The 20866-nt window shown below is 45.4% G+C and overlaps 1 protein-coding gene across 3 annotated transcripts in view; it reads right to left on the bottom strand.

Moving 5' to 3' along the window:
- adgrb2 (adhesion G protein-coupled receptor B2) overlaps positions 1 to 20866 on the bottom strand; it is a 470244-nt gene that overhangs the window by 87837 nt on the left and 361541 nt on the right. For all 3 annotated transcript variants that reach the window (XM_029732443.1, XM_029732444.1, XM_029732445.1), the window contains 5 exons: positions 9215 to 9318; positions 7735 to 7837; positions 6874 to 7024; positions 4259 to 4328; positions 1806 to 1872 (listed from right to left, as the gene is read on the bottom strand). In XM_029732443.1, the coding sequence (XP_029588303.1) occupies positions 1806 to 1872; positions 4259 to 4328; positions 6874 to 7024; positions 7735 to 7837; positions 9215 to 9318 (495 nt within the window). The remainder of the gene's footprint in view (positions 1 to 1805; positions 1873 to 4258; positions 4329 to 6873; positions 7025 to 7734; positions 7838 to 9214; positions 9319 to 20866) is intronic.

Raw genomic sequence — 20866 nt, 5'->3', positions numbered from 1 at the left:
ACACACACGCACACACGCACCCAGCCACACATTCAAACACACATACCCCAGCCAAGCAGCACTTTTCCATTCGGAAATCCTGCCCATGTGGGAGATTTTCCACATCAGTGACATGTCACTCTTAATCCTGATCCCGTTTGCTTCCCCTCTCTACTCCTCTCCCTCCACTCTCTCCCTTCTCTCTTTCTTCACTTTCTCACCTGACCCTAACCTTGTCCTACCAAATTGAATCCCTTGTCTCTCTTTGTGTCAGTCTACTCCCACTGCCTGCCATAGAAAAGCTTGTTTATTCACCAAAAGAAAGGAGTTTAGAAAGGAGATTAGTGATCTTTCTCCGCGACCTCCATCTGTTTTCTGATTGAATGTTTTTCCATACTAACCTTCGTTTTGACTGCATTGATACAGCTGAAACATAAATGTTTCATTTCTTGTCTTTCGATAGTAATCTATATCTCTACGGCACTGAGCACTTCACTGATCTCTCATTTTCAGCCATGAATCTGCACCCTTTTATTTTAGATTTTCATGTCTTCCATGTTGTTTGATTCTTTAATCTGCGTCTTTCCTTCCTGTTGACATTCCCGTCATGTCTGGCCCCATTACCGTGGGAGACGCCGGTCTCCAGCCCCATTACTTGCCGAAGGCTAGATTTATTATTTTCTTCTTTAATTAGACGGTCATCCTGGGGGAGGCCTGTGTTCCTCTGATGTACCCCTCTCAATTACATCTGTTTGTTTGAGTGGGCTACCCGAACACAACACGAGGTGAGCAGGGACAAACACTAGCTAGGGATGTACACACACACATTGCAAACACCTGGTCTGTCACAAACACATATACCCACATACACATACATACACACCGACCCACCCACCCACACACACACACAGTTGTAATATAGTGTCTGTGTTCATCTGGATAATTGATAGTGTGCGTATTGACACAAGAACTCCCGCAAGCTGCCGTCACTAATCCTACAAAGAAGCATAAGGTGGAGATATCCTTTATTAACAAAGCCACAGAGGCATTCTACTCTCTGCGAAGTAGAATATTGTTATTGTTTTAATAAAGGCTTAACAACAAAATATAGAGGTGTACCTTGGACTTTTACAAGGATTACCAGGAGGACCTTTGCAACGTTCTACCTATATTATAACAACTGAAGTTGCATAGCACACAAACATCTATACAACTTTCTCTTAGCACTATATAGACTCCGATATATATACTGTATCTATGCCTAAAGAAGTGAACTCATGCTTTACAGTAATGAAAACCTTGGAAAGGTTGAAAAGGCTGAAAAGGATGAAAAGGTTGAAGGAGGGTTCTAAGTACCAGAACACAGTTAGTCAAACAATGAAGTAAATCATGTTTAGCCCTCAACATAGTGATGCCAGTGAGGCACGGTAGAATGTGAAGAGACAGCTAGGAGATAGAATTGTGTAGTGGCACATTGGAGAATGCTTTCTCTGTAAATGTTCTCTTCCATTGTTGTCTGACACAGGTAACTCTGAAAGAAACCGCTAGTGGCAAATAAACAAATAAATGAATGAGTTTGTGGTGTTAATCTTCCTCCTGTCCTCCAGTGATGGGAGCCTGATGAGGACCTAGAGTGGTAAAAAGGTTTCTACTGTGTGTCACCCCTCAGGGGACATCTAAACCATGTGTAGTTCTGACCCCTTTCTGACCTGTACGACAGGCAGAAGAAATAGCTAAAGGGAGGATGATAAGTTCAGAGGCGGGACAAGCCTGCCGACAGAGAGCCAGAATGACCACTGAGAACAGGGATAAAAGTAGGTACCCACCAATACGATGACGGCTGCAGGACCGACAAAGGCGTAGAGAAGCCCGCCTTCCAAGGACAGCCAACAACTAAAATAAGAGAGAGAGAGAAAAAACATTACTATGAATGCAAAACTTCTTTAGTGCATAAGCTCTGTTCTGTCAAATGTATTTTAGTCTTGTTTAATTTTCCAAATGACTAGTACCTATGTGTGAGAACCACTTTGCTATTTGTCTGTCTAATGCAGGCAATTAAAACCAGTATTTACTTATAGGATTTGCATTTATACCCCTTGACTCATTTCACATTTTGTTGTGTTACAGCCTGAATTCAAAATATATTCAATATATTTTTTAACACTCATCTACACACAATACCTGATAATGACAAAGTCAAAACATGTTTTTAGAAATGTATGCAAATGTATTAATAATGAAATACGTAAATATCTCATTTACAAAGGTATTCACACCTCTGAGTCAATACATGTTAGAATCACCCTTGGCAGTAATTACAGCTGTGAGTCGTTCTGGGTAAGTCTCCAAGAGCTTTGCACACCTGGATTGTACAATATAGGCACATTATTATTTTCGAAATTCTCCAAGCTCTGTCAAGTTGGTTGTTCGTCATTTCTAGACAGACATTTTCAAGTCTTGCCATAGATTTTCAAGTCGATTTAAGTTTAAACTGTAACTAGGCCACTCAGGAACTTTCAATGTCATCGTGGTAAGCTACTCCAGTGTATATTTGACATTGTGTTTTAGGTTATTGTCCTGCTGAAAGGTGAATTTGTCTTCCAGTGTCTGTTGGAACAGACTGAACAAGGTTTTCCTCTAGGATTTTGCCTGTGTTAAGCTCTATTCCGTTTATTTTTATCCCCAAAAAACTCCCTAGTCCTTGCCGATGACAAGCATACCCATAACATGAAGCAGCCACCACCATGCTTGAAAATATGAAGAATGGTACTCAGTGATGTGTTGTGTTGGATTCACCCCAAACATAACGCTTTGTATTCAGGGCATAAAGAACATTACTTTGCCACCTTTTCTGCAATTTTATTTTTGTGCCTTACTGCAAACAGGATGCATGTTTTTAAATGTTTTATTCTGTACAGGCTTCCTTCTTTTTACTCTGTCATTTAGGTTAGTATTGTGGAGTAACTACAATGTTGTTGAACTATTCTCAGTTTTCTCCTATCAAAGCCATAAAACTCCGTCACTGTTTTAAAGTTACCATTGGCATCATGGTGAAATCCCTGAGCGGTGTCCTTCCTCTCCGGCAACTGAGTTAGGAAGGAAGCCTGTATCTTTGCAGTGACTTGGTGTATTGATACACCTTCACCATGCTTAAAGGGTATACAATTACAGCTTCTTCTTTTTTTTACCAATCTACCAATAGGTTCCCTTCTTTGCGAGGAATTGGAAAACCTACCTGATCTTTGTGGTTGTGTCAGTGTTTGAAATTCACTGCTTGACTGAGGGACATTTGTAAGTGTGGGATACAGAGATGGGGTAATCATTCAAAAATCATATTAAACACTATTATTGCACAATGAGTCCAAGCAACTTATTATGTGACTTGTTAAGCAAATGTTTACTAAACGTATTAAGGCTTGCCATAAAAAAGGGGTTGAGTACTTCTTTACTCAATACATTTCAGCTTTTAATTTTGTATTAATTTGTAGGAAAATCTAAAAACATAATTCCACTTTGACATTATGGGTTAGGCCAGTGTAGGACATGTGTAGGCCAGTCTAGGACATTTTTTATTCAGTCTGTAACACAACAAAATGTGGAAAAAGTCAAGGGGTGTGAAACCTTTCTGAAGGCACTGTACATATGACCCAAAGTGCACTGCAAATCACATGACCATACACAACTTGTTGATATCCTTGATATTTGAGTCTCTTTAGTGCAGGGTAAATGGAAACGTGGGAGTGTTTGTACAGTGGAGTTCAAGTCCTTGGTCTAGATCCAATGAAAGGTCACGCAGGGTCGTCTGCTCGTGCTGTAAAAAGCCTCTACCCTGGCTCTTTAAAATACTGTATGTGAAGAGTTAAATGTTTACAGCTGCAGGCTATTTGTGTGTGGTGTGTGTGTATCCGTAACCACTTTCAAATTCATAGACAGAGCTATGGATGCAAGGACTGACCACCCATGATATAAAAAGTATAGTTTTAACCATGGTTTGAGGCTATACAGTGCTTGTTTACATTTACATTGTTAACAAACATTGTGTTCTGATGGGGTACAACAGCTGAACTAAGCTAATGGGGCATTTGTAAGTTATATTCTTCAAGAATTAATAGGTATATCTACATACATTTTCATTCTCAGTTACCATTGAAAAGTGCACTGCAAATCACATTACCATACTCAGATACACAGAGCGCTAATGATGAAAAGCCATGTTGGGTATGGAGTGAAGACGTCACAGGTCATAGGCAAAGGGTGAAAGGTGAAAGTGTGTACTCACTAGCTGGGTGTACCGTAACCTCTGGCTCTAGTGAAACCTACTGACACAGCAACCACCAGGGCTGGGAGACCTGAGAGAGAAAGAGAGAGAAAGAGAGAGAGATTTAGTATCTATTTCACTTGCTTTGGCAATACAGACATATGTTTCCCATGCCAATAAAGCTCATTGAATATGATGAATTGCGAGAGAGAGAGAGAGAGAGAGAGAGAGAGAGGAAGCGAGAGAGAGAGAGAGAGAGAGAGGGGAAGCGAGAGAGAGAGAGAGAGAGAGAGAGAGGAAGCGTGTGAGAGAGAGAGAGAGAGAGAGAGAGAGAGGAAGCGAGAGAGAGAGAGAGAGAGGAAGCGAGAGAGAGAGGAAGCGAGAGAGGAAGCGAGAGAGAGAGGAAGCGAGAGAGAAGGAAGAAGAGAGAGAAAGAGAGAGACATACACATATAGGAAAAAGATAAATAATAGAAATACAAGTGGCAGGTACAGAGGATGAGAGGATGAGAGGGTGATGGGGAGAGAGGATGAAAGGGATATAGGATGATAGGAGGAGAGGATGATAGGGAGAGAGGATGATAGGAGGAGAGGATGATAGGGGGAGAGGATGATAGGGGGAGAGGATGATAGGAGGAGAGGATGTTGGGGAGAGAGGATGATAGGGAGAGAGAGGATGATAAGAGGAGAGGATGATGGGGGAAATAGGATGATAGGAGGAGAGGATGATGGGGGAGATAGGAGGAGAGGATGATGGGGAGAGTGGATGATATGGGGAGATAGGATGATGGGAGAATGATTGGGGAGAGAGGATGATAAAAGGAGATGATGATAGGAGGAGAGGATGATAGGAGGAGAGGATGATAGGAGGAGAGGATGATAGGAGGAGAGGATGAAAGGAGGAGAGAAAAACAAATCTATATCAGCAAGATAATAGATGTATCCTCTTGACCATACATCAACACAATGTGATATTTTGCAACATTGAAATTCAGTTAGACCAAGAACTTGTAACTTGACCCGAACATGTACTGTAACTTAACCCGGACATGTGTGACAGTAGACTGAAATACACATTGACATAATGAGGACTTACCTCCTCTCGTCACTCTCTCTTAGTTAATGGATGTATCTAGGGATATAACAGGGACTATCCCGAGGCAGGAGAAGTAGGCCTAGTATGGATCAGAGTTCACTACTAGGGGTAATACAGCCTTGGTTAGCATACTCCGTAGGGTCCTTGTCCAGTGGCTGCTGTTTTCATCTCACTCTACGACAAGAGGATTTTCTTCTGTGGTGCATTGTGCTTCCTTGAACCAGTTTGTGTGTGTGTGTGTGTGTGTGTGTGTGTGTGTGTGTGTGTGTGTGTGTGTGTGTGTGTGTGTGTGTGTGTGTGTGTGTGTGTGTGTGTGTGTGTGTGTGTGTGTGTAGTGGAAGGAGGTGGGGTCAGTAAGTCATGTACTGTATTAATTAAGTCTATCAATAATGCATTCCCTCGTGTGTGTGTGTGTGTGTGTGTGTGTGTGTGTGTGTGTGTGTGTGTGTGTGTGTTTGTGCGTGCGTGCGTGCGTGTGTGCGCGTATGTTTGTGAGTGAGATAGAGAAAGTGTTTGTGCCTGTGTGAGTGTCAAAAAATTATGCTGGGTCGGTAATGAGCTTGACTGAAATATTAATATAATTAACAAAGCTGTGACAATGCCAGCAAATGAACTGCAATTAGAAAATCCCACATTACAAAAAGAGATGTGGTGTGGCTGGGTGGGGTGCTAACGGTACATAAATATGATGCCTTTTCAAACACAAACACACACCACACACTCCCTCCCCATTCCGCACAATCTGCCGTTACCATGGTGACTGATTTCGATCAGTATTCGAGTTAAAATTGCAACATCTAGGGACGTATCCCTGATAAGTTGTTCTCATCCCTCCCTCCCTCCCTCCCTCCCTCCCTCCCTCTCCTCATTCCCTTTAATACCCGTTTCATGTTTTCTCAATCTATGTGACTTTATGGCATCCATGCATCCCAGCATTGCTATGGCTAAATTCCAAATGGCACCCTATTCCTTATTTAGTTCACTAGATTTGACCAGAACCCCCTGGTCAAAAGTAGTGCCCTAAATATGGAATATTGTTAAATATAGTGTACTAAATAGGGAATAAGGTGTCATTTGGGACTCAGCCTATATCTGCTAAGGGCATCAGTGACTTAATGGATCAGATAGGTGGATGGATAAAGGATAAGAACAGGGGATGAATGGGAGCAGGGATTCCATTGCTTGTAATTGCTAGGTTCTATCTCCCTGGATCTTGCCTCTGTCAGAGGAGATGTTATCCAATAGCAATTCTTATCCTCTGTCATCTCCTTTAGCAAGGCATGAGGTTGTTGTACAGGAGATGCATTCAACAGGACACAGACTGACTGTACAGGGTGGCAGAATTAAAATAATCAGAATCATTTCTCCACCTAATGTATGTGGATGGGAAGATGGAAGTTATTGTGAACTTTCACCTTTATTCCAGTATGGAGACCCTGTATGGTTGAGATATGTTTGTGTGGGTTTATGCGTGTGTTTATGTTTGTGAGTGTGTGCGCCTGTCTTTATGTTCGTGCATGCCTGTGTGTGTCTGTACCTACCCCAGCCCAGGCACAGGAAGCGTTTGCGTATGAGGCGTGTCCTCATCTTGCCAATCACAGCCAGGTAAGACTGCCACGCCTCTGTCAGTACCCAGCAGAACGATGCCAAGAAGAAGAAATGAAGGAATGCAGCAGTCACAGTACACAGGCCCTGTAGAGAAAGAGAGAGATAGATGGGGGGTTGTGAGGGAGGAGAGAGAACAAGAGAAAGATTGTGAGGGAGAGGGATAGTGACAGAGTGACAGACAATGATGAAGGTGCAAGAAAGAAGAAACAGATACAGGAATGAGAAGGTAATAATCACCAACAACAGTTAACAGAACAGAGGTGAGTAGTAATCTACTAGAACAGATAAACAACAGTTAACAGAACAGAGGTGAGTAGTAATCTACTAGAACAGATAAACAACAGTTAACAGAACAGAGGTGAGTAGTAATCTACTAGAACAGATAAACAACAGTTAACAGAACAGAGGTGAGTAGTAATCTACTAGAACAGATAAACAACAGTTAACAGAACAGAGGTGAGTAGTAATCTACTAGAACAGATAAACAACAGTTAACAGAACAGAGGTGAGTAGTAATCTACTAGAACAGATAAACAACAGTTAACAGAACAGAGGTGAGTAGTAATCTACCTAAAACAGTTTTGACACCTGATTGAGGCTCTTCAAAAAAATCTACTAGAATATATAAACAACAGTACCATGTGTAACGTGACTATAACTGAACTGATGGCCAGTGTGTGTGTGTGTGTGTGTGTGTGTGTGTGTGTGTGTGTGTGTGTGTGTGTGTGTGTGTGTGTGTGTGTGTGTGTGTGTGTGTGCGTGTGCGTGTGCGTGTGCGTGTGCCCTGTTCTCACCTTGCCGAGTGTCTGGGACTGTCCAACCAGTATCAAGATGTTGGAGGCCAGGATGGAGAGACAGAAATTCACCAAGATTATAGACCTCTCCGAACGAATATACCTGAAAGAGACAAAGAGAAAGACATGCAGAAAGGATGAAAAGAAAGAAGAAGAGAAAGAAGAAGGAGGAAAGAGGGAAAACAAAATGTGAAGCGATGAAGTTGAACTGATGGACTGATTCCTTTCCTGAACATGGTCATGCGGTTTTATTTAACCTTTATTTAACTAGGCAAGTCAGTAAAGAACAAATTATTATTTACAATGACGGTCTAGGAAAAGTGGGTTAACTGCCTTGTTCAGGGGCAGAACGACAGATTTTTAGCTCGGGGATTCGATCTAGCAACCTTTCGGTTACGGGCCCAATGCTCTAACCACTAGGCTCTAACCACTAGGCTCTAACCACTAGGCTCTAACCACTAGGCTCTAACCACTAGGCTCTAACCACTAGGCTCTAACCACTAGGATACCTGCCACCTGCTCTGGATCAGCCTACTGTTGCACTCCTGGTGTCTTTCTCTCTCTCCCTCTCTCTCTCTTTCTCTCTCCCTCTCTCCATCCCTCCTTGATGATCTCTTTCTCTCTTTCTCTCCCTCTCTCATCCCTCCACAATCTCTCTCTCTCCCGCTCTCCTTCCCTCCTTCACAATCTCTCTCTCTGTCCCTCTCTCTCCGTTCTTCCTTCACAATCTCTCTCTCTCTCCGTCCCTCCATCACAGTTGCTCTCTCTCCCCTTCTCTCCGTCCTTTCGTCACAGTCTCTCGCTCTCTGCCCCTCCTTCATGATCTCTCTCTCTCTCTCCTTGTCTACCACTGATGTCACTCTCCATATCCCCCCTCTCTCTCACACACACAGTTAATCCCCCCAGTCTGAGAGTCTGGCTATGCCTTCGCCCATTGGTTCTCCATTAGGCCTAATTGGAGTTTTGGAGTGGACTGCTCCACTGTCGAGCCAACCCGGGATTTTCTCCCCCTGGCTTAATCTCTTATGGTAAGAGTCTGCAGAAACAGGCCTCCTCTAACAGCCCAGAAATAGATTTGTGAAGACTGGCAGTGACTCGGGGGGTGTAGCCCCATGCAGGGATGTGTGGTTGTGTTCCAGAGAAAGTGGTTTTTGTGTGTGTGTGTGTGTGTGTTCCAGAGAAAGTGTGTGTTTTTATGTGTGTGTGTGTTCCAGAGAAAGTGTGTGTTTTTTGTGTGTGTGTGTGTGTGTTCCAGAGAAAGTGGCTGTTTATGTGTGTGTGTGTATTCCAGAGAAAGTGTGTTTTTGTGTGTGTGTGTGTGTGTGTGTGTGTGTGTGTGTGTGTGTGTGTGTGTGTGTGTGTGTGTGTGTGTGAGAGAGAGAAAATGGGTGTGTGTGTGAGTGAAAGTGTGTATATTTGTATGTGTGTGAGAGAAAAAGTGTGTATTTGTGTGTGTATGTGTGTGTTTGTGTTTGCTCACCTCCAGAAGGCAGCATAGATGAGCAACAGGATAAGCAGAGCACTGCAGGAGACCCCACAGCCCACCATGAGGGGCACAGAGGGCATACTGGACGGACCCATTTCCTGCAGAGAGAAAGAGAGAGAGAGAGAGAGAGAGAGAGAGAGATAGAGAGAGAGAGAGAGGAGAGAGAGAGAGAGAGAGAGAGAGAGAGAGGGGGGAGGAGAGGGGAGGGGTACAGTAATAGAGGGTTAATAAAATGTCTCTGGCCCTTATAGGCTGAGTCACAGATCATTCATCAACTCCATTTTCACACTCTCTCCATATGCACATCTTCCTACCTGTCCCACCCAATATGCTGACTCCCTTTTCACACTCTCTCCATCTGCACATCTTCCTACCTGTCCCACCCAATATGCTGACTCCCTTTTCACACTCTCTCCATCTGCATATCTTCCTACCTGTCCCACCCAATATGCTGACTCCCTTTTCACACTCTCTCCATCTGCACATCTTCCTACCTGTCCCACCCAATATGCTGACTCCCTTTTCACACTCTCTCCATCTGCACATCTTCCTACCTGTCCCATCCAATATGCTGACTCCCTTTTCACACTCTCTCCATCTGCACATCTTCCTACCTGTCCCACCCAATATGCTGACTCCCTTTTCACACTCTCTCCATCTGCACATCTTCCTACCTGTCCCATCCAGTATGCTGACTCCCTTTTCACACTCTTTCCATCTGCACATCTTCCTACCTGTCCCACCCAATATGCTGACTCCCTTTTCACACTCTCTCCATCTGCACATCTTTCTACCTGTCCCATCCAATATGCTGACTCCCTTTTCACACTCTCTCCGTCTGCACATCTTCCAACCTGTCCCATCCAATATGCTGACTCCCTTTTCACACTCTCTCCGTCTGCACATCTTCCTACCTGTCCCACCCAATATGCTGACTCCCTTTTCACACTCTCCATCTGCACATCTTCCTACCTGTCCCATCCAGTATGCTGACTCCCTTTTCACACTCTCTCCATCTGCACATCTTCCTACCTGTCCCATCCAATATGCTGACTCCCTTTTCACACTCTCTCCATCTGCACATCTTCCTACCTGTCCCACCCAATATGCTGACTCCCTTTTCACACTCTCTCCATCTGCACATCTTTCTACCTGTCCCATCCAGTATGCTGACTCCCTTTTCACACTCTCTCCATCTGCACATCTTCCTACCTGTCCCACCCAATATGCTGACTCCCTTATCACACTCTCTCCATCTGCACATCTTCCTACCTGTCCCATCCAGTATGCTGACTCCCTTTTCACACTCTCTCCATCTGCACATCTTCCTACCTACTATGTACGCATCCCAAATGGAACCCAATTCCCTATATAGCACTGGTCAAAAGAAGTGCACTATTAAAGGAATGGGATGCAGTCTTTGTTGTACGTCTACCTCTATTTAGTCAGGTCAGCACAGTTTGTTGATCTTTGATCTTGAGAGTAATCTCTTGTCCGTAGTCCGATATGAATAACACAACTATACATCTGACCTGTAGTGGATCAGCTGATTAAGACGATTCTTTAATCTCTTTACAGTCTACACTCAGTTGCCCTGTCTATAGAGCTTTATTTACTCTGTGTGAACACTTAGTGTGTGTCCCAAATGTCACCCTATTCCCTATATAGTGCACTACATTGGACCAGAGCCCATTTGGGACTTAGATAATGAGATCCTGAAGATGGTATTGCAGTGCACTGCAGCTGTAGTTGTCTAAACTGTATAGATGTTATACAATATGGTTAGCTGAAACATGTCCCCTGATAGGCTAAGTAGTATTTTGAGAAAGCAGAGAGTCATGTATAAAAAAACATGAAAAAAGAGCTGGACAAGACATGACAAATAAGGCTGTTTTTGAAAAGGAAAATAAATGAATTAAATTGAATTGTTTTATTTAAGCCTTTAATGGCTTTCATGAGGTTGACGTTTTGGAATTCAATGGTTTCTTACTGTGTCGAGAGAAAGACAGAGAGAGAGAGAAGAGAGAGAGAGAGAGAGAGAGAGAGAGAGAGAGAGAGAAATGAGAGAAGAAGAGAGACAAAAACACAAGAAAGAGAGAGAAAGATAGAGAGAGCGAGAGAGTCCAGCTTGGGAGTGTGAGTGTGAGAGTGTGTTGTAACCCATGATGTCTGACACTAATATAGTGTTCGTACTGTGTTCATATCCAGAGAGTTAGAGTCAGATTGACAGACAAAGATGTATATAGCCTGAACATCAGAGAGAGAGAGAGAGAGAGAGAACAGAAAGAGAACAGAAAGACAGACAGAGATTTGATCACACCCAACCAAATCATGAGAAAACAAAGATAATTACTTGACACATTGGAAAGAATTTACAAAAAAACTGAGCAAACTAGAATGCAATTTTATAGAGAGCGAGAAAGAGATATAGTTCTAAACTCTCTTTTACAAAGAGAAAATAATTGTCCAGGCAGAGAGAGAATGGAGGAATCAGCAGATAGAAAAGAGAGAATGAAGAGGAGTGATTATGTTTGATTACTCTGTTGTGGGTCATGTCCAAGATATGGATTGTTTGCAGCTTAGTGTGTGTGATTGTGTGTGTGTGTGATTGGCTCAAACACACACACACGCACACGCACACACACACACACACACACACACACACACACACACACACACACACGCACAGATGCATTGGCACATGTAAGTAAGCACACATGTATACATTCACACACATCAGCAAGTTTTCAAGCACTTTCAGTCCAGAGCAAAAACTGTGATGATGATAATGATGCATTTGTGTCATCTGATCATTTTGGAGTGAACTATCCCTTTATGCTGGAGATCAACACACCGATATCCCAGGGAGGCATCAGAACTCATTAAAAGGCAATGATAAAAGTCATCAGGACCGTAATCACCGAGTGTTGTTGTTTTATTGGCAGGGATGAGGTGGAAGGTTAGCATGATATACTGTGGCTGGTTGGTAGTACTCTATCTAACACTATGAGCCAATGCAAAACCCCACCATGAAGCCAAGCCTGCAACACACACACACATATATTCCCAGAGGGGAGTGTTTGTCCTTCAGACTGTTTGCTACAGACACTCTTAACATGCAGGGCAGGTCCGTCCTCAGGGGCAAGACTCAGCTTTAACTATGGAAGTGTGTGTGTCTGTGTGTGTGTGTGTGTGTGTGTGTGTGTGTGTGTGTGTGTGCGTGCGTGCGTGCGTGTGTGTGTGTGTGTGTAGGTGTGTGTGTGCGTGTTTCTGACAGTATCTCAGATCTGTTTTTTCTGCTAATCCTCCTAAGGTTCCATGACAGAATGTTGACACGCACACACACACACACACACACACACACACACACACACACACACACACACACACACACACACACACACCCATATACACACACACAGGCAAACACGCACACACACACACACACACACACACATATACACACAAACAGGCAAACACGCACGCACGCACGCACGCACAGGCACAATTCACACAGACACATACACCAGACATTTCAATGCATCCGTCCTTCACACGTCCAGAGGGTGGAGCCTCTGGCAATGTTCCTCCTCACATCCTCTCCATCATTCCTCTTCAGCCAATCAACCTTTTCTTTCCATTTCTCCTTCTCTGTCACTCTTTTTTTTATTATTTCACCTTTATTTAACCAGGTAGGCTAGTTGAGAACAAGTTCTCATTTACAACTGCGACCTGGCCAAGATAAAGCAAAAGCAGTGTGACACAGACAACAACACAGAGTTACACATGGAGTAAACAATAAACAAGCCAATAACACAATAAACAAGTCAATGACACAGTAGAAAAAAAGAATGTCTATATACAGTGTGTGCAAAAAGCATGAGGAGGTAGGCAATAAATAGGCCATAGGACCGGATAATTACAATTTAGCAGATTAACAGTGATAAATGAGCATATGATGATGTGCAAGTAGAAATACTGGTGTGCAAAAGAGCAGAAAAGTAAATAAAATAAAAACAGTATGGGGATGAGGTAGGTAGATTGGGTGGGCAATTTACAGATGGACTATGTACAGCTGCAGCGATCAGTTAGCAGCTCAGGTAGCTGATGTGGGTGTTGTTATCGTGACCAGTGAACTGAGATAAGGTGGAGCTTTACCTAGCATAGACTTATAGATGACCTGGAGCCAGTGGGTCTGGCGACGAATATGTAGCAAGGGCCAGCCGACTAGAGCATACAGGTCGCAGTGGTGGGTGGTATAAGGTGATTTGGTAACAAAACGGATGGCACTGTGATAGACTGCATCCAGTTTGCTGAGTAGAGTAATAGAAGCTATTTTGTAGATGACATCGCCGAAGTTGAGGATCGGTAGGATAGCCAGTTTTACTAGGGTAAGTTTGGCGGCGTGAGTGAAGGAGGCTTTGTTGCGAAATAGAAAGCCAATTCTAGATTTGATTTTGGATTGGAGATGTTTAATATGAGTCTGGAAGGAGAGTTTACAGTCTAACCAGACACCTAGGTCTTTGTAGTTGTCCACATATTTTAGGTCGGAACCGTCCAGGGTGGTGATGCTAGTCAGGCGGGCAGGTGCGGGCAGCGAACGGTTGAAAAGCATGCATTTGGTTTTACTAGCATTAAAGAGCAGTTGGAGGCCACGGAAGGAGTGTTGTATGGCATTGAAGCTCGTTTGGAGGTTTGTTAGCACAGTGTCCAAGGACGGGCCAGAAGTATACAGAATGGTGTCGTCTGCGTAGAGGTGGATCAGGGAATCGCCCACAGCAAGAGCGACATCATTGATATAAACAGAGAAAAGAGTCGGCCCTAGAATTGAACCCTGTGGTACCCCCATAGAGACTGCCAGAGGTCCGGACAACATGCCCTCCGATTTGACACACTGAACTCTGTCTGCAAAGTAGTTGGTGAACCAGACGAGGCTGTCATTAGAGTCGAAAGCCTTGGCCAGGTCGATGAAGACGGCTGCACAGTACTGTCTCTTATCGATGGCGGTTATGATATCGTTTAGTACCTTGAGCATGGCTGAGATGCACCCGTGACCGGCTCGGAAACCGTATTGCACAGCGGAGAAGGTACGGTGGGATTCGAAATGGTCAGTGATCTGTTTATTAACTTGGCTTTCGAAGACTTTAGATAGGCAGGGCAGGATGGAAATAGGTCTGTAACAGTTTGGGTCTAGGGTGTCACCCCCTTTGAAGAGGGGGATGACCGCGGCAGCTTTCCAATCTTTAGGGATCTCGGACGATATGAAAGAGAGGTTGAACAGGCTGGTAATAGGGGTTGCAACAATGGCGGTGGATAGTTTTAGAAAGAGAGGGTCCAGATTGTCTAGCCCAGCTGATTTGTACGGGTCCAGGTTTTGCAGCTCTTTCAGAACATCTGCTCTCTGGATTTGGGTGAAGGAGAAGCTGGGGAGGTTTGGGTGAGTAGCTGTGGGGGGGGTGGGGGGGGGGGCTGTTGGCCAGGGTTGGAGTAGCCAGGAGGAAGGTATGGCCAGCTGTTGAGAAATGCTTATTGAAATTTTCGATTGTCATGGATTTAACGGTGGGAGGAGGTGCTCTTGTTCTCCATTGACTTTACAGTGTCCCAAAACTTTTTAGAGTTAGAGCTACAGGATCCAAATTTCTGCTTGAAAAAGCTAGCCTTTGCTTTCCTGACTGACTGCGTGTTTTGGGTCCTGACTTCCCTGAACAGTTGCATATCGCGGGGACTTTTCGATGCTATTGCAGTCCGCCACAGGATGTTTTTGTGCTGGTCAAGGGCATTCAGGTCTGGAGTGAACCAAGGGCTATATCTGTTCTTAGTTCTGAATTTTTTGAACGGGGCATGCTTATCTAAGATGGTGAGGAAATTACTTTTAAAGAATGACCAGGCACCCTCGACTGACGGGATGAGGTCAATATCCTTCCAGGATACCTGGGCCAGGTCGATTAGAAAGGCCTGATCACAGAAGTTTTTTAGGGAGCGTTTCACAGTGATGAGGGGTGGTCATAGCGGATACAGGCAATGAGGCAGTGATCGCTGAGATCCTGATTGAAAACAGCGGAGGTGTATTTGGAGGGCAAGTTGGTCAGGATAATGTCTATGAGGGTGCCCATGTTTACGGATTTAGGGTTGTACCTGGTGGGTTCCTTGATGATTTGTGTGAGATTGAGGGCATCTAGCTTAGATTGTAGGACTGCCGGGGTGTTAAGCATATCCCAGTTTAGGTCACCAAACAGAACAAAATCTGAGGCTAGATGGGGAGCGATCAATTCACAAATGGTGTCCAGGGCACAGCTGGGAGCGAATGGGGGTTGATAGCAGGCGGCAACAGTGAGAGACTTATTTCTGGAGAGATTAATTTTTTTAATTAGATGTTCGAACTGTTTGGGTATAGACCTGGAAAGTATGACAGAACTTTGCATGCTATCTCTGCAGTAGATTGCAACTCCTCCCCCTTTGGCAGTTCTATCTTGATGGAAAAAGTTGTAGTTGGGTATGGAAATCTCAGAATTTTTGGTGGCCTTCCTAAGCCATGATTCAGACACGGCAAGGACATCAGGGTTGGTGGAGTGTGCTAAAGCAGTGAGTAAAACAAACTTAGGGAGGAGGCTTCTGATGTTGACATGCATGAAACCAAGGCTTTTTCGATCACAGAAGTCAACAAATGAGGGTGCCTGGGGACACGCAGGGCCTGGGTTTACCTCCACATCTCTCGAGGAACAGAGGAGCAGTAGGATGAGGGTACGGCTAAAGGGTATCAAAACTGGTCGCCTAGAGCGTTGGGGACAAAGAATAAAAGGAGCAGATTTCTGGGCGTGGTAGAATAGATTTAGGGAATAATGTGCAGACAGGGGTATGGTGGGGTGCGGGTACAGAGGAGGTAAGCCCAGGCACTGAGTGATGATAAGAGAGGTTGTATCTCTGGACATGCTGGTTATAATGGATGAGGTCACCGCATGTGTGGGAGGTGGGACAAAGGAGGTATCAGAGGTATGATGAGTGGAACAAGGGGCTCCACTGTGAACTAAAACAATGATAACTAACCTAAACAACAGTATACAAGGCATATTGACATTAGAGAGAGACATACAGCGAGGCATAAAGTAATCACAGGTGTTGATTGGGAGAGCTAGCTAGACAACAACGGGTGAGACAACAACAGCTGATCAGCTAAAGCAACAACAACAGGTAAAATGGCGATAAATGAGCAGAGAGGGTCGGTTAACTACACACAGAGCCTGAGTTCGTGGCTGGGGCCGACAGATAAACAAAAAATAAACAGAATGGAGTACCGTGATTAATGGACAGTCCAGCAGGCATCAGCTATGTAGCCAAGTGATCATAGGGTCCATTGGGCAGCAATAGGAACAGGGAAGCCGCGGAGTAGTCGCTACTACGCTAACACGCATGCGACACAGCGTTTAAAGTTAGTAGCCTGGGGCTAGTAGAAGCGTCTGCTCCGACGTCCGATGGAGGCCGGTTGAAGGCACAGCGGATGGAGTATTCGTCAACAGACCAGTCGTGGTGGTGCGGAGGAGCGTCGTGTCGACAAAGGATCCAAGCCAGATGGCGAAAGAGGTATTGTAGTTGTAGTAATTTAGTTTGCCAACCGGGAGATGCGCCTGGCTCACGGCTAACTGGTGCTAGCTTCGGTGCAGGGGCATTAGCCACTATAGCCACTCGGTAGCAGCGGTAATCCGTAGCCAAGGTCCAGAGCTCACGGCGAGGATCCGGTGGAGTAGTGGGTTCTAGTCGTGTTTGGGTGGAGTCCGGGTGAGCAACTGAGTAGGCCGGGAGATGGGCCTCAGGGATAGCTTCGGTACTAGGTAACTCGGTGGGTGCTAGCTAGCTGTGAAGATCAGGAGTAATGGTCCTGGGATTATGGCAGGAATCCGGCGTTGTAGTGGAGAGACAGTCTGATACTGGTAGGCTGGCGAGTATTATCCAGGCTAAAAAAAGGGCTGGTATCTGTGCAGAAGGTAAAGGCTGCTAGCAGTGGCTAACAATGACTAAATAGCTTGTAGCTAATGAGCTGGTTAGCTTCTGATGGCTAGGTGGTTCTTACTATAAGGTCTAAAAATAAAAAATAATAGTGGTTCCGTATCACATTGGGTGAGGCAGGTTACCGGAAGGTATAATTTAATTAAAATGGAAAAGAGATTGAAAATAAATGTGAAATATATACAAAAAAGACGAAAAATACAAAAGTACACGAGAGGACGAACAAAACACGTCTGCACTGCTACGTCACCTATTCATGGTTACACCTCAGTCACGTCGTTGCCATTCTTATCAACATTCTACAGATGACGCAGCATATTGACGTCTGACTGACGCAGCATATTGACGTCTGACTGACGCAGCATATTGACTTCTGACTGACGCAGCATATTGACGTCTGACTGACGCAGCCTATTGACGTCTGACTGACGCAGCGTATTGACGTCTGACTGACGCAGCATATTGACGTCTGACTGACGCAGCATATTGACGTCTGACTGACGCAGCATATTGACGTCTGACTGACGCAGCATATTGACGTCTGACTGACGCAGCATATTGACGTCTGACTGACGCAGCATATTGACGCCTGACTGACGCAGCATATTGACACCTGACTGACGCACCATACTGACGTCTGACTGACGCAGCATACTGACGTCTGACTGACGCAGCATACTGACGTCTGACTGACGCAGCATACTGACGTCTGACTGACGTAGCATATTGACGTCTGACTGACGCAGCATATTGACGTCTGACTGACGCAGCATATTGATGTCTGACTGATGGTTAATGCCCCAAAAAACTCTGAATGGGGCTCATGACTGTTTCGTCACATTTACACTATAGTGGGCTAGAAATACAATGACATTGCTAAAGTGGCTATCATTATCATGTCGTCAAATTTACTTACAGAAATGGCAATGTTGCCATGAGCTACAGTAGCAAGGTTTGTCAGAAATAGCTAGCAATACTAACGTTAGTTTGCTAGAATTTCAGTGCTCCCCTCAATCACTTTAGCTAGAGTAGCTAAAGTTACACTGCATCTAAAGTCCATCTGAAGACATCACGACAACGGCAAAAACATCTCCTACAAATCATTTGCCTCCTTTTGAAATGTCAAATGTGCTTTCAAACCACAGTAATGCATTTTAGACTATAACATCCTCAGCACCCATTGAGACTGCATTGAGTAGAACGCTCAGCTGAGCATCAGTCCTAAAACAAATGTTCAAAACAGTAATGTGATGAAATGTGCAACCCTTGAATACCCTTCTCAACCTCTATCTAGTTTCCCTCTCTTTCTTTTTACTCCATAGTTCACCCTATTTCCGTGGCTTTTGACAAAGGAGATCAAATCCATAATGTAAATAGCTCACTACACACTATCCCTGTGAGAGTGGGACCAGAGGGAAGACAGACTAAACTCCACAATCAACTCCCATTGATACTGATTGTAGGTTTCTCTCCTCTCTTAACTCTCCCCTCCCCCTCTCCCTGGTCTCTCTCCCACCGCTCTCCTCCACCCCCTCTCCCTGGTTTCTCTCTCTCTCTCCCTCCTCTCCTCCACCCCCCCTCCCTGGTCTCTCTCCCTCCTTTCCCTCTAGTCTCCCTCTCCCTGGTCTCTCTCCCTCCTCTCCTCCTCCCCCTCTTCCTGGTCTCTCTCCTTCCTCCCCTCTCCTTCTCTCCTCCCCCTCTCCCTGGTATCTCTCACTCCTCTCCTCCTCCCGTCTCCCTGGCCTGTCTCTCTCATCTCCTCCTCCCCTCTCCCTGGTCTCTCACCCTCCTCCTCCCCCACTCCCTGGTCTCTCGCCCTCCTCCTCCCCCATTCCCTTCTTCCCCCTCTCCCTCTCCCTCTCCTCCCTCCCCCACTCCCTGGTCTCTCGCCCTCCTCCTCCCCCATTCCCTTCTTCCCCCTCTCCCTCTCCCTCTCCTCCCTCCCCCACTCCCTGGTCTCTCGCCCTCCTCCTCCCCCATTCCCTTCTTCCCCCTCTCCCTCTCCCTCTCCTCTCTCCCCCACTCCCTGGTCTCTCGCCCTCCTCCTCCCCCACTCCCTTCTTCCCCCTCTCCCTCTCCTCCCTCCCCCACTCCCTGGTCTCTCGCCCTCCTCCTCCCCCATTCCCTTCTTCCCCCTCTCCCTCTCCCTCTCCTCCCTCCCCCACTCCCTGGTCTCTCGCCCTCCTCCTCCCCCATTCCCTTCTTCCCCCTCTCCCTCTCCTCCCTCCCCGACTGCCTGTTCTCTTGCCTCCTCTCTTCTTCTTCTCTTTCTCCCCCTCTCCCTGGTCTCTCTCCCTCTTCTCTTTCTCCCCGTCTCCCTGGTCTCTCTCCCTCTTCTCTTCCTCCTCTCCCTGGTCTCTCCAGCTGTTGGAAGTAAACACGATTAACCGGCGATCCCTGGCTCCACTGTAAACTGCCTATTATGGAAGCAATGCCTCTAAATCCCTCCATCTCTCTCTCTCTCTGTCTGTCTATCCCTGCATCCCTCCCTTCATCCCTCCCTCCCTCTTCTACTAAACATGGTGGTTAATCCTCCTCCCCCTTGTCCGCCTTCTCCCTGGCCCAGGATAAGCTGCTCAAGCTGGGCTGCAGATTCTAAGCTTTGCTCCAAGACCCACACCCTGCCTGGGTGTCTGGATGTGGATGTGTGTGACACTGTGTGTTTGGATGGTCCACTGCAACCACACGACAACTGAGTTATGTTAAGTGAGTGAAAGAGTAATACCGATATTATTTGTAGCTACATACGTAGAGACATGCAGCCATGCATGCAAGCACGAACAGTGCAACACACACACACACACACACACACACACACACACACACACACACACACACACACACACACACACACACACACACACACACACACACACACACACATACACACACACACACACACACACACACACTTCCTCTAAATTGCTGAGTTGGGGCAGCTGATAGCAAGGTGAAAGTGTCCTCTCCATTAACCACATTAGCTGGGCAATAAACTCTACACACTGACCCCTAGCTCCAGGGCATCAGCACTAGGCTAATGGTGTAATGGTCCTGAATGACATATCGCTAACAGCTAAGGACACATTTCATAAATGTCACCAGGCATTCTTGCCCATTCCACTAGTGACCACATGCTGGGAAAAGAGAAAAGTCAATAGTATTCTATAAAGGGAGAAGGCCAGACAGCACAGAGAGCAGTCTGAGGATGATGGATCCAGCTTTTAGGTCAGGACCATTATGGATATTTCCTATCCCTAATGGGAACGGACTTTTTACTGTCCCTTTCTTTTGGAAGTGTGGGAAATAGGAACATCCTGTACGTTCAGGATCAGGCCAGCTTTGGGGTAAAAAAAAATAAACAAACTGATGGGTGAAACTAAAGTCCACCACCTCAAATCTACCAATAAAACTCCATTAAAACTTTGTTGGTCTTGTGCCTGGCACCTACGACCATACCCCGTTCAAAGGCACCTACTACCATACCCCGTTGAAAGGCACCTACTACCATACCCCGTTCAAAGGCACCTACCACCATACCCCGTTCAAAGGCACCTACTACCATACCCCGTTGAAAGGCACCTACTACCATACCCCGTTCAAAGGCACCTACTACCATACCCCGTTGAAAGGCACCTACTACCATAC

The sequence above is a fragment of the Salmo trutta genome, chromosome 34, assembly GCF_901001165.1.
Source record: "Salmo trutta chromosome 34, fSalTru1.1, whole genome shotgun sequence".
NCBI lineage: Eukaryota > Metazoa > Chordata > Actinopteri > Salmoniformes > Salmonidae > Salmo > Salmo trutta.
This window is presented reverse-complemented; position numbering and strand designations above follow the sequence as displayed.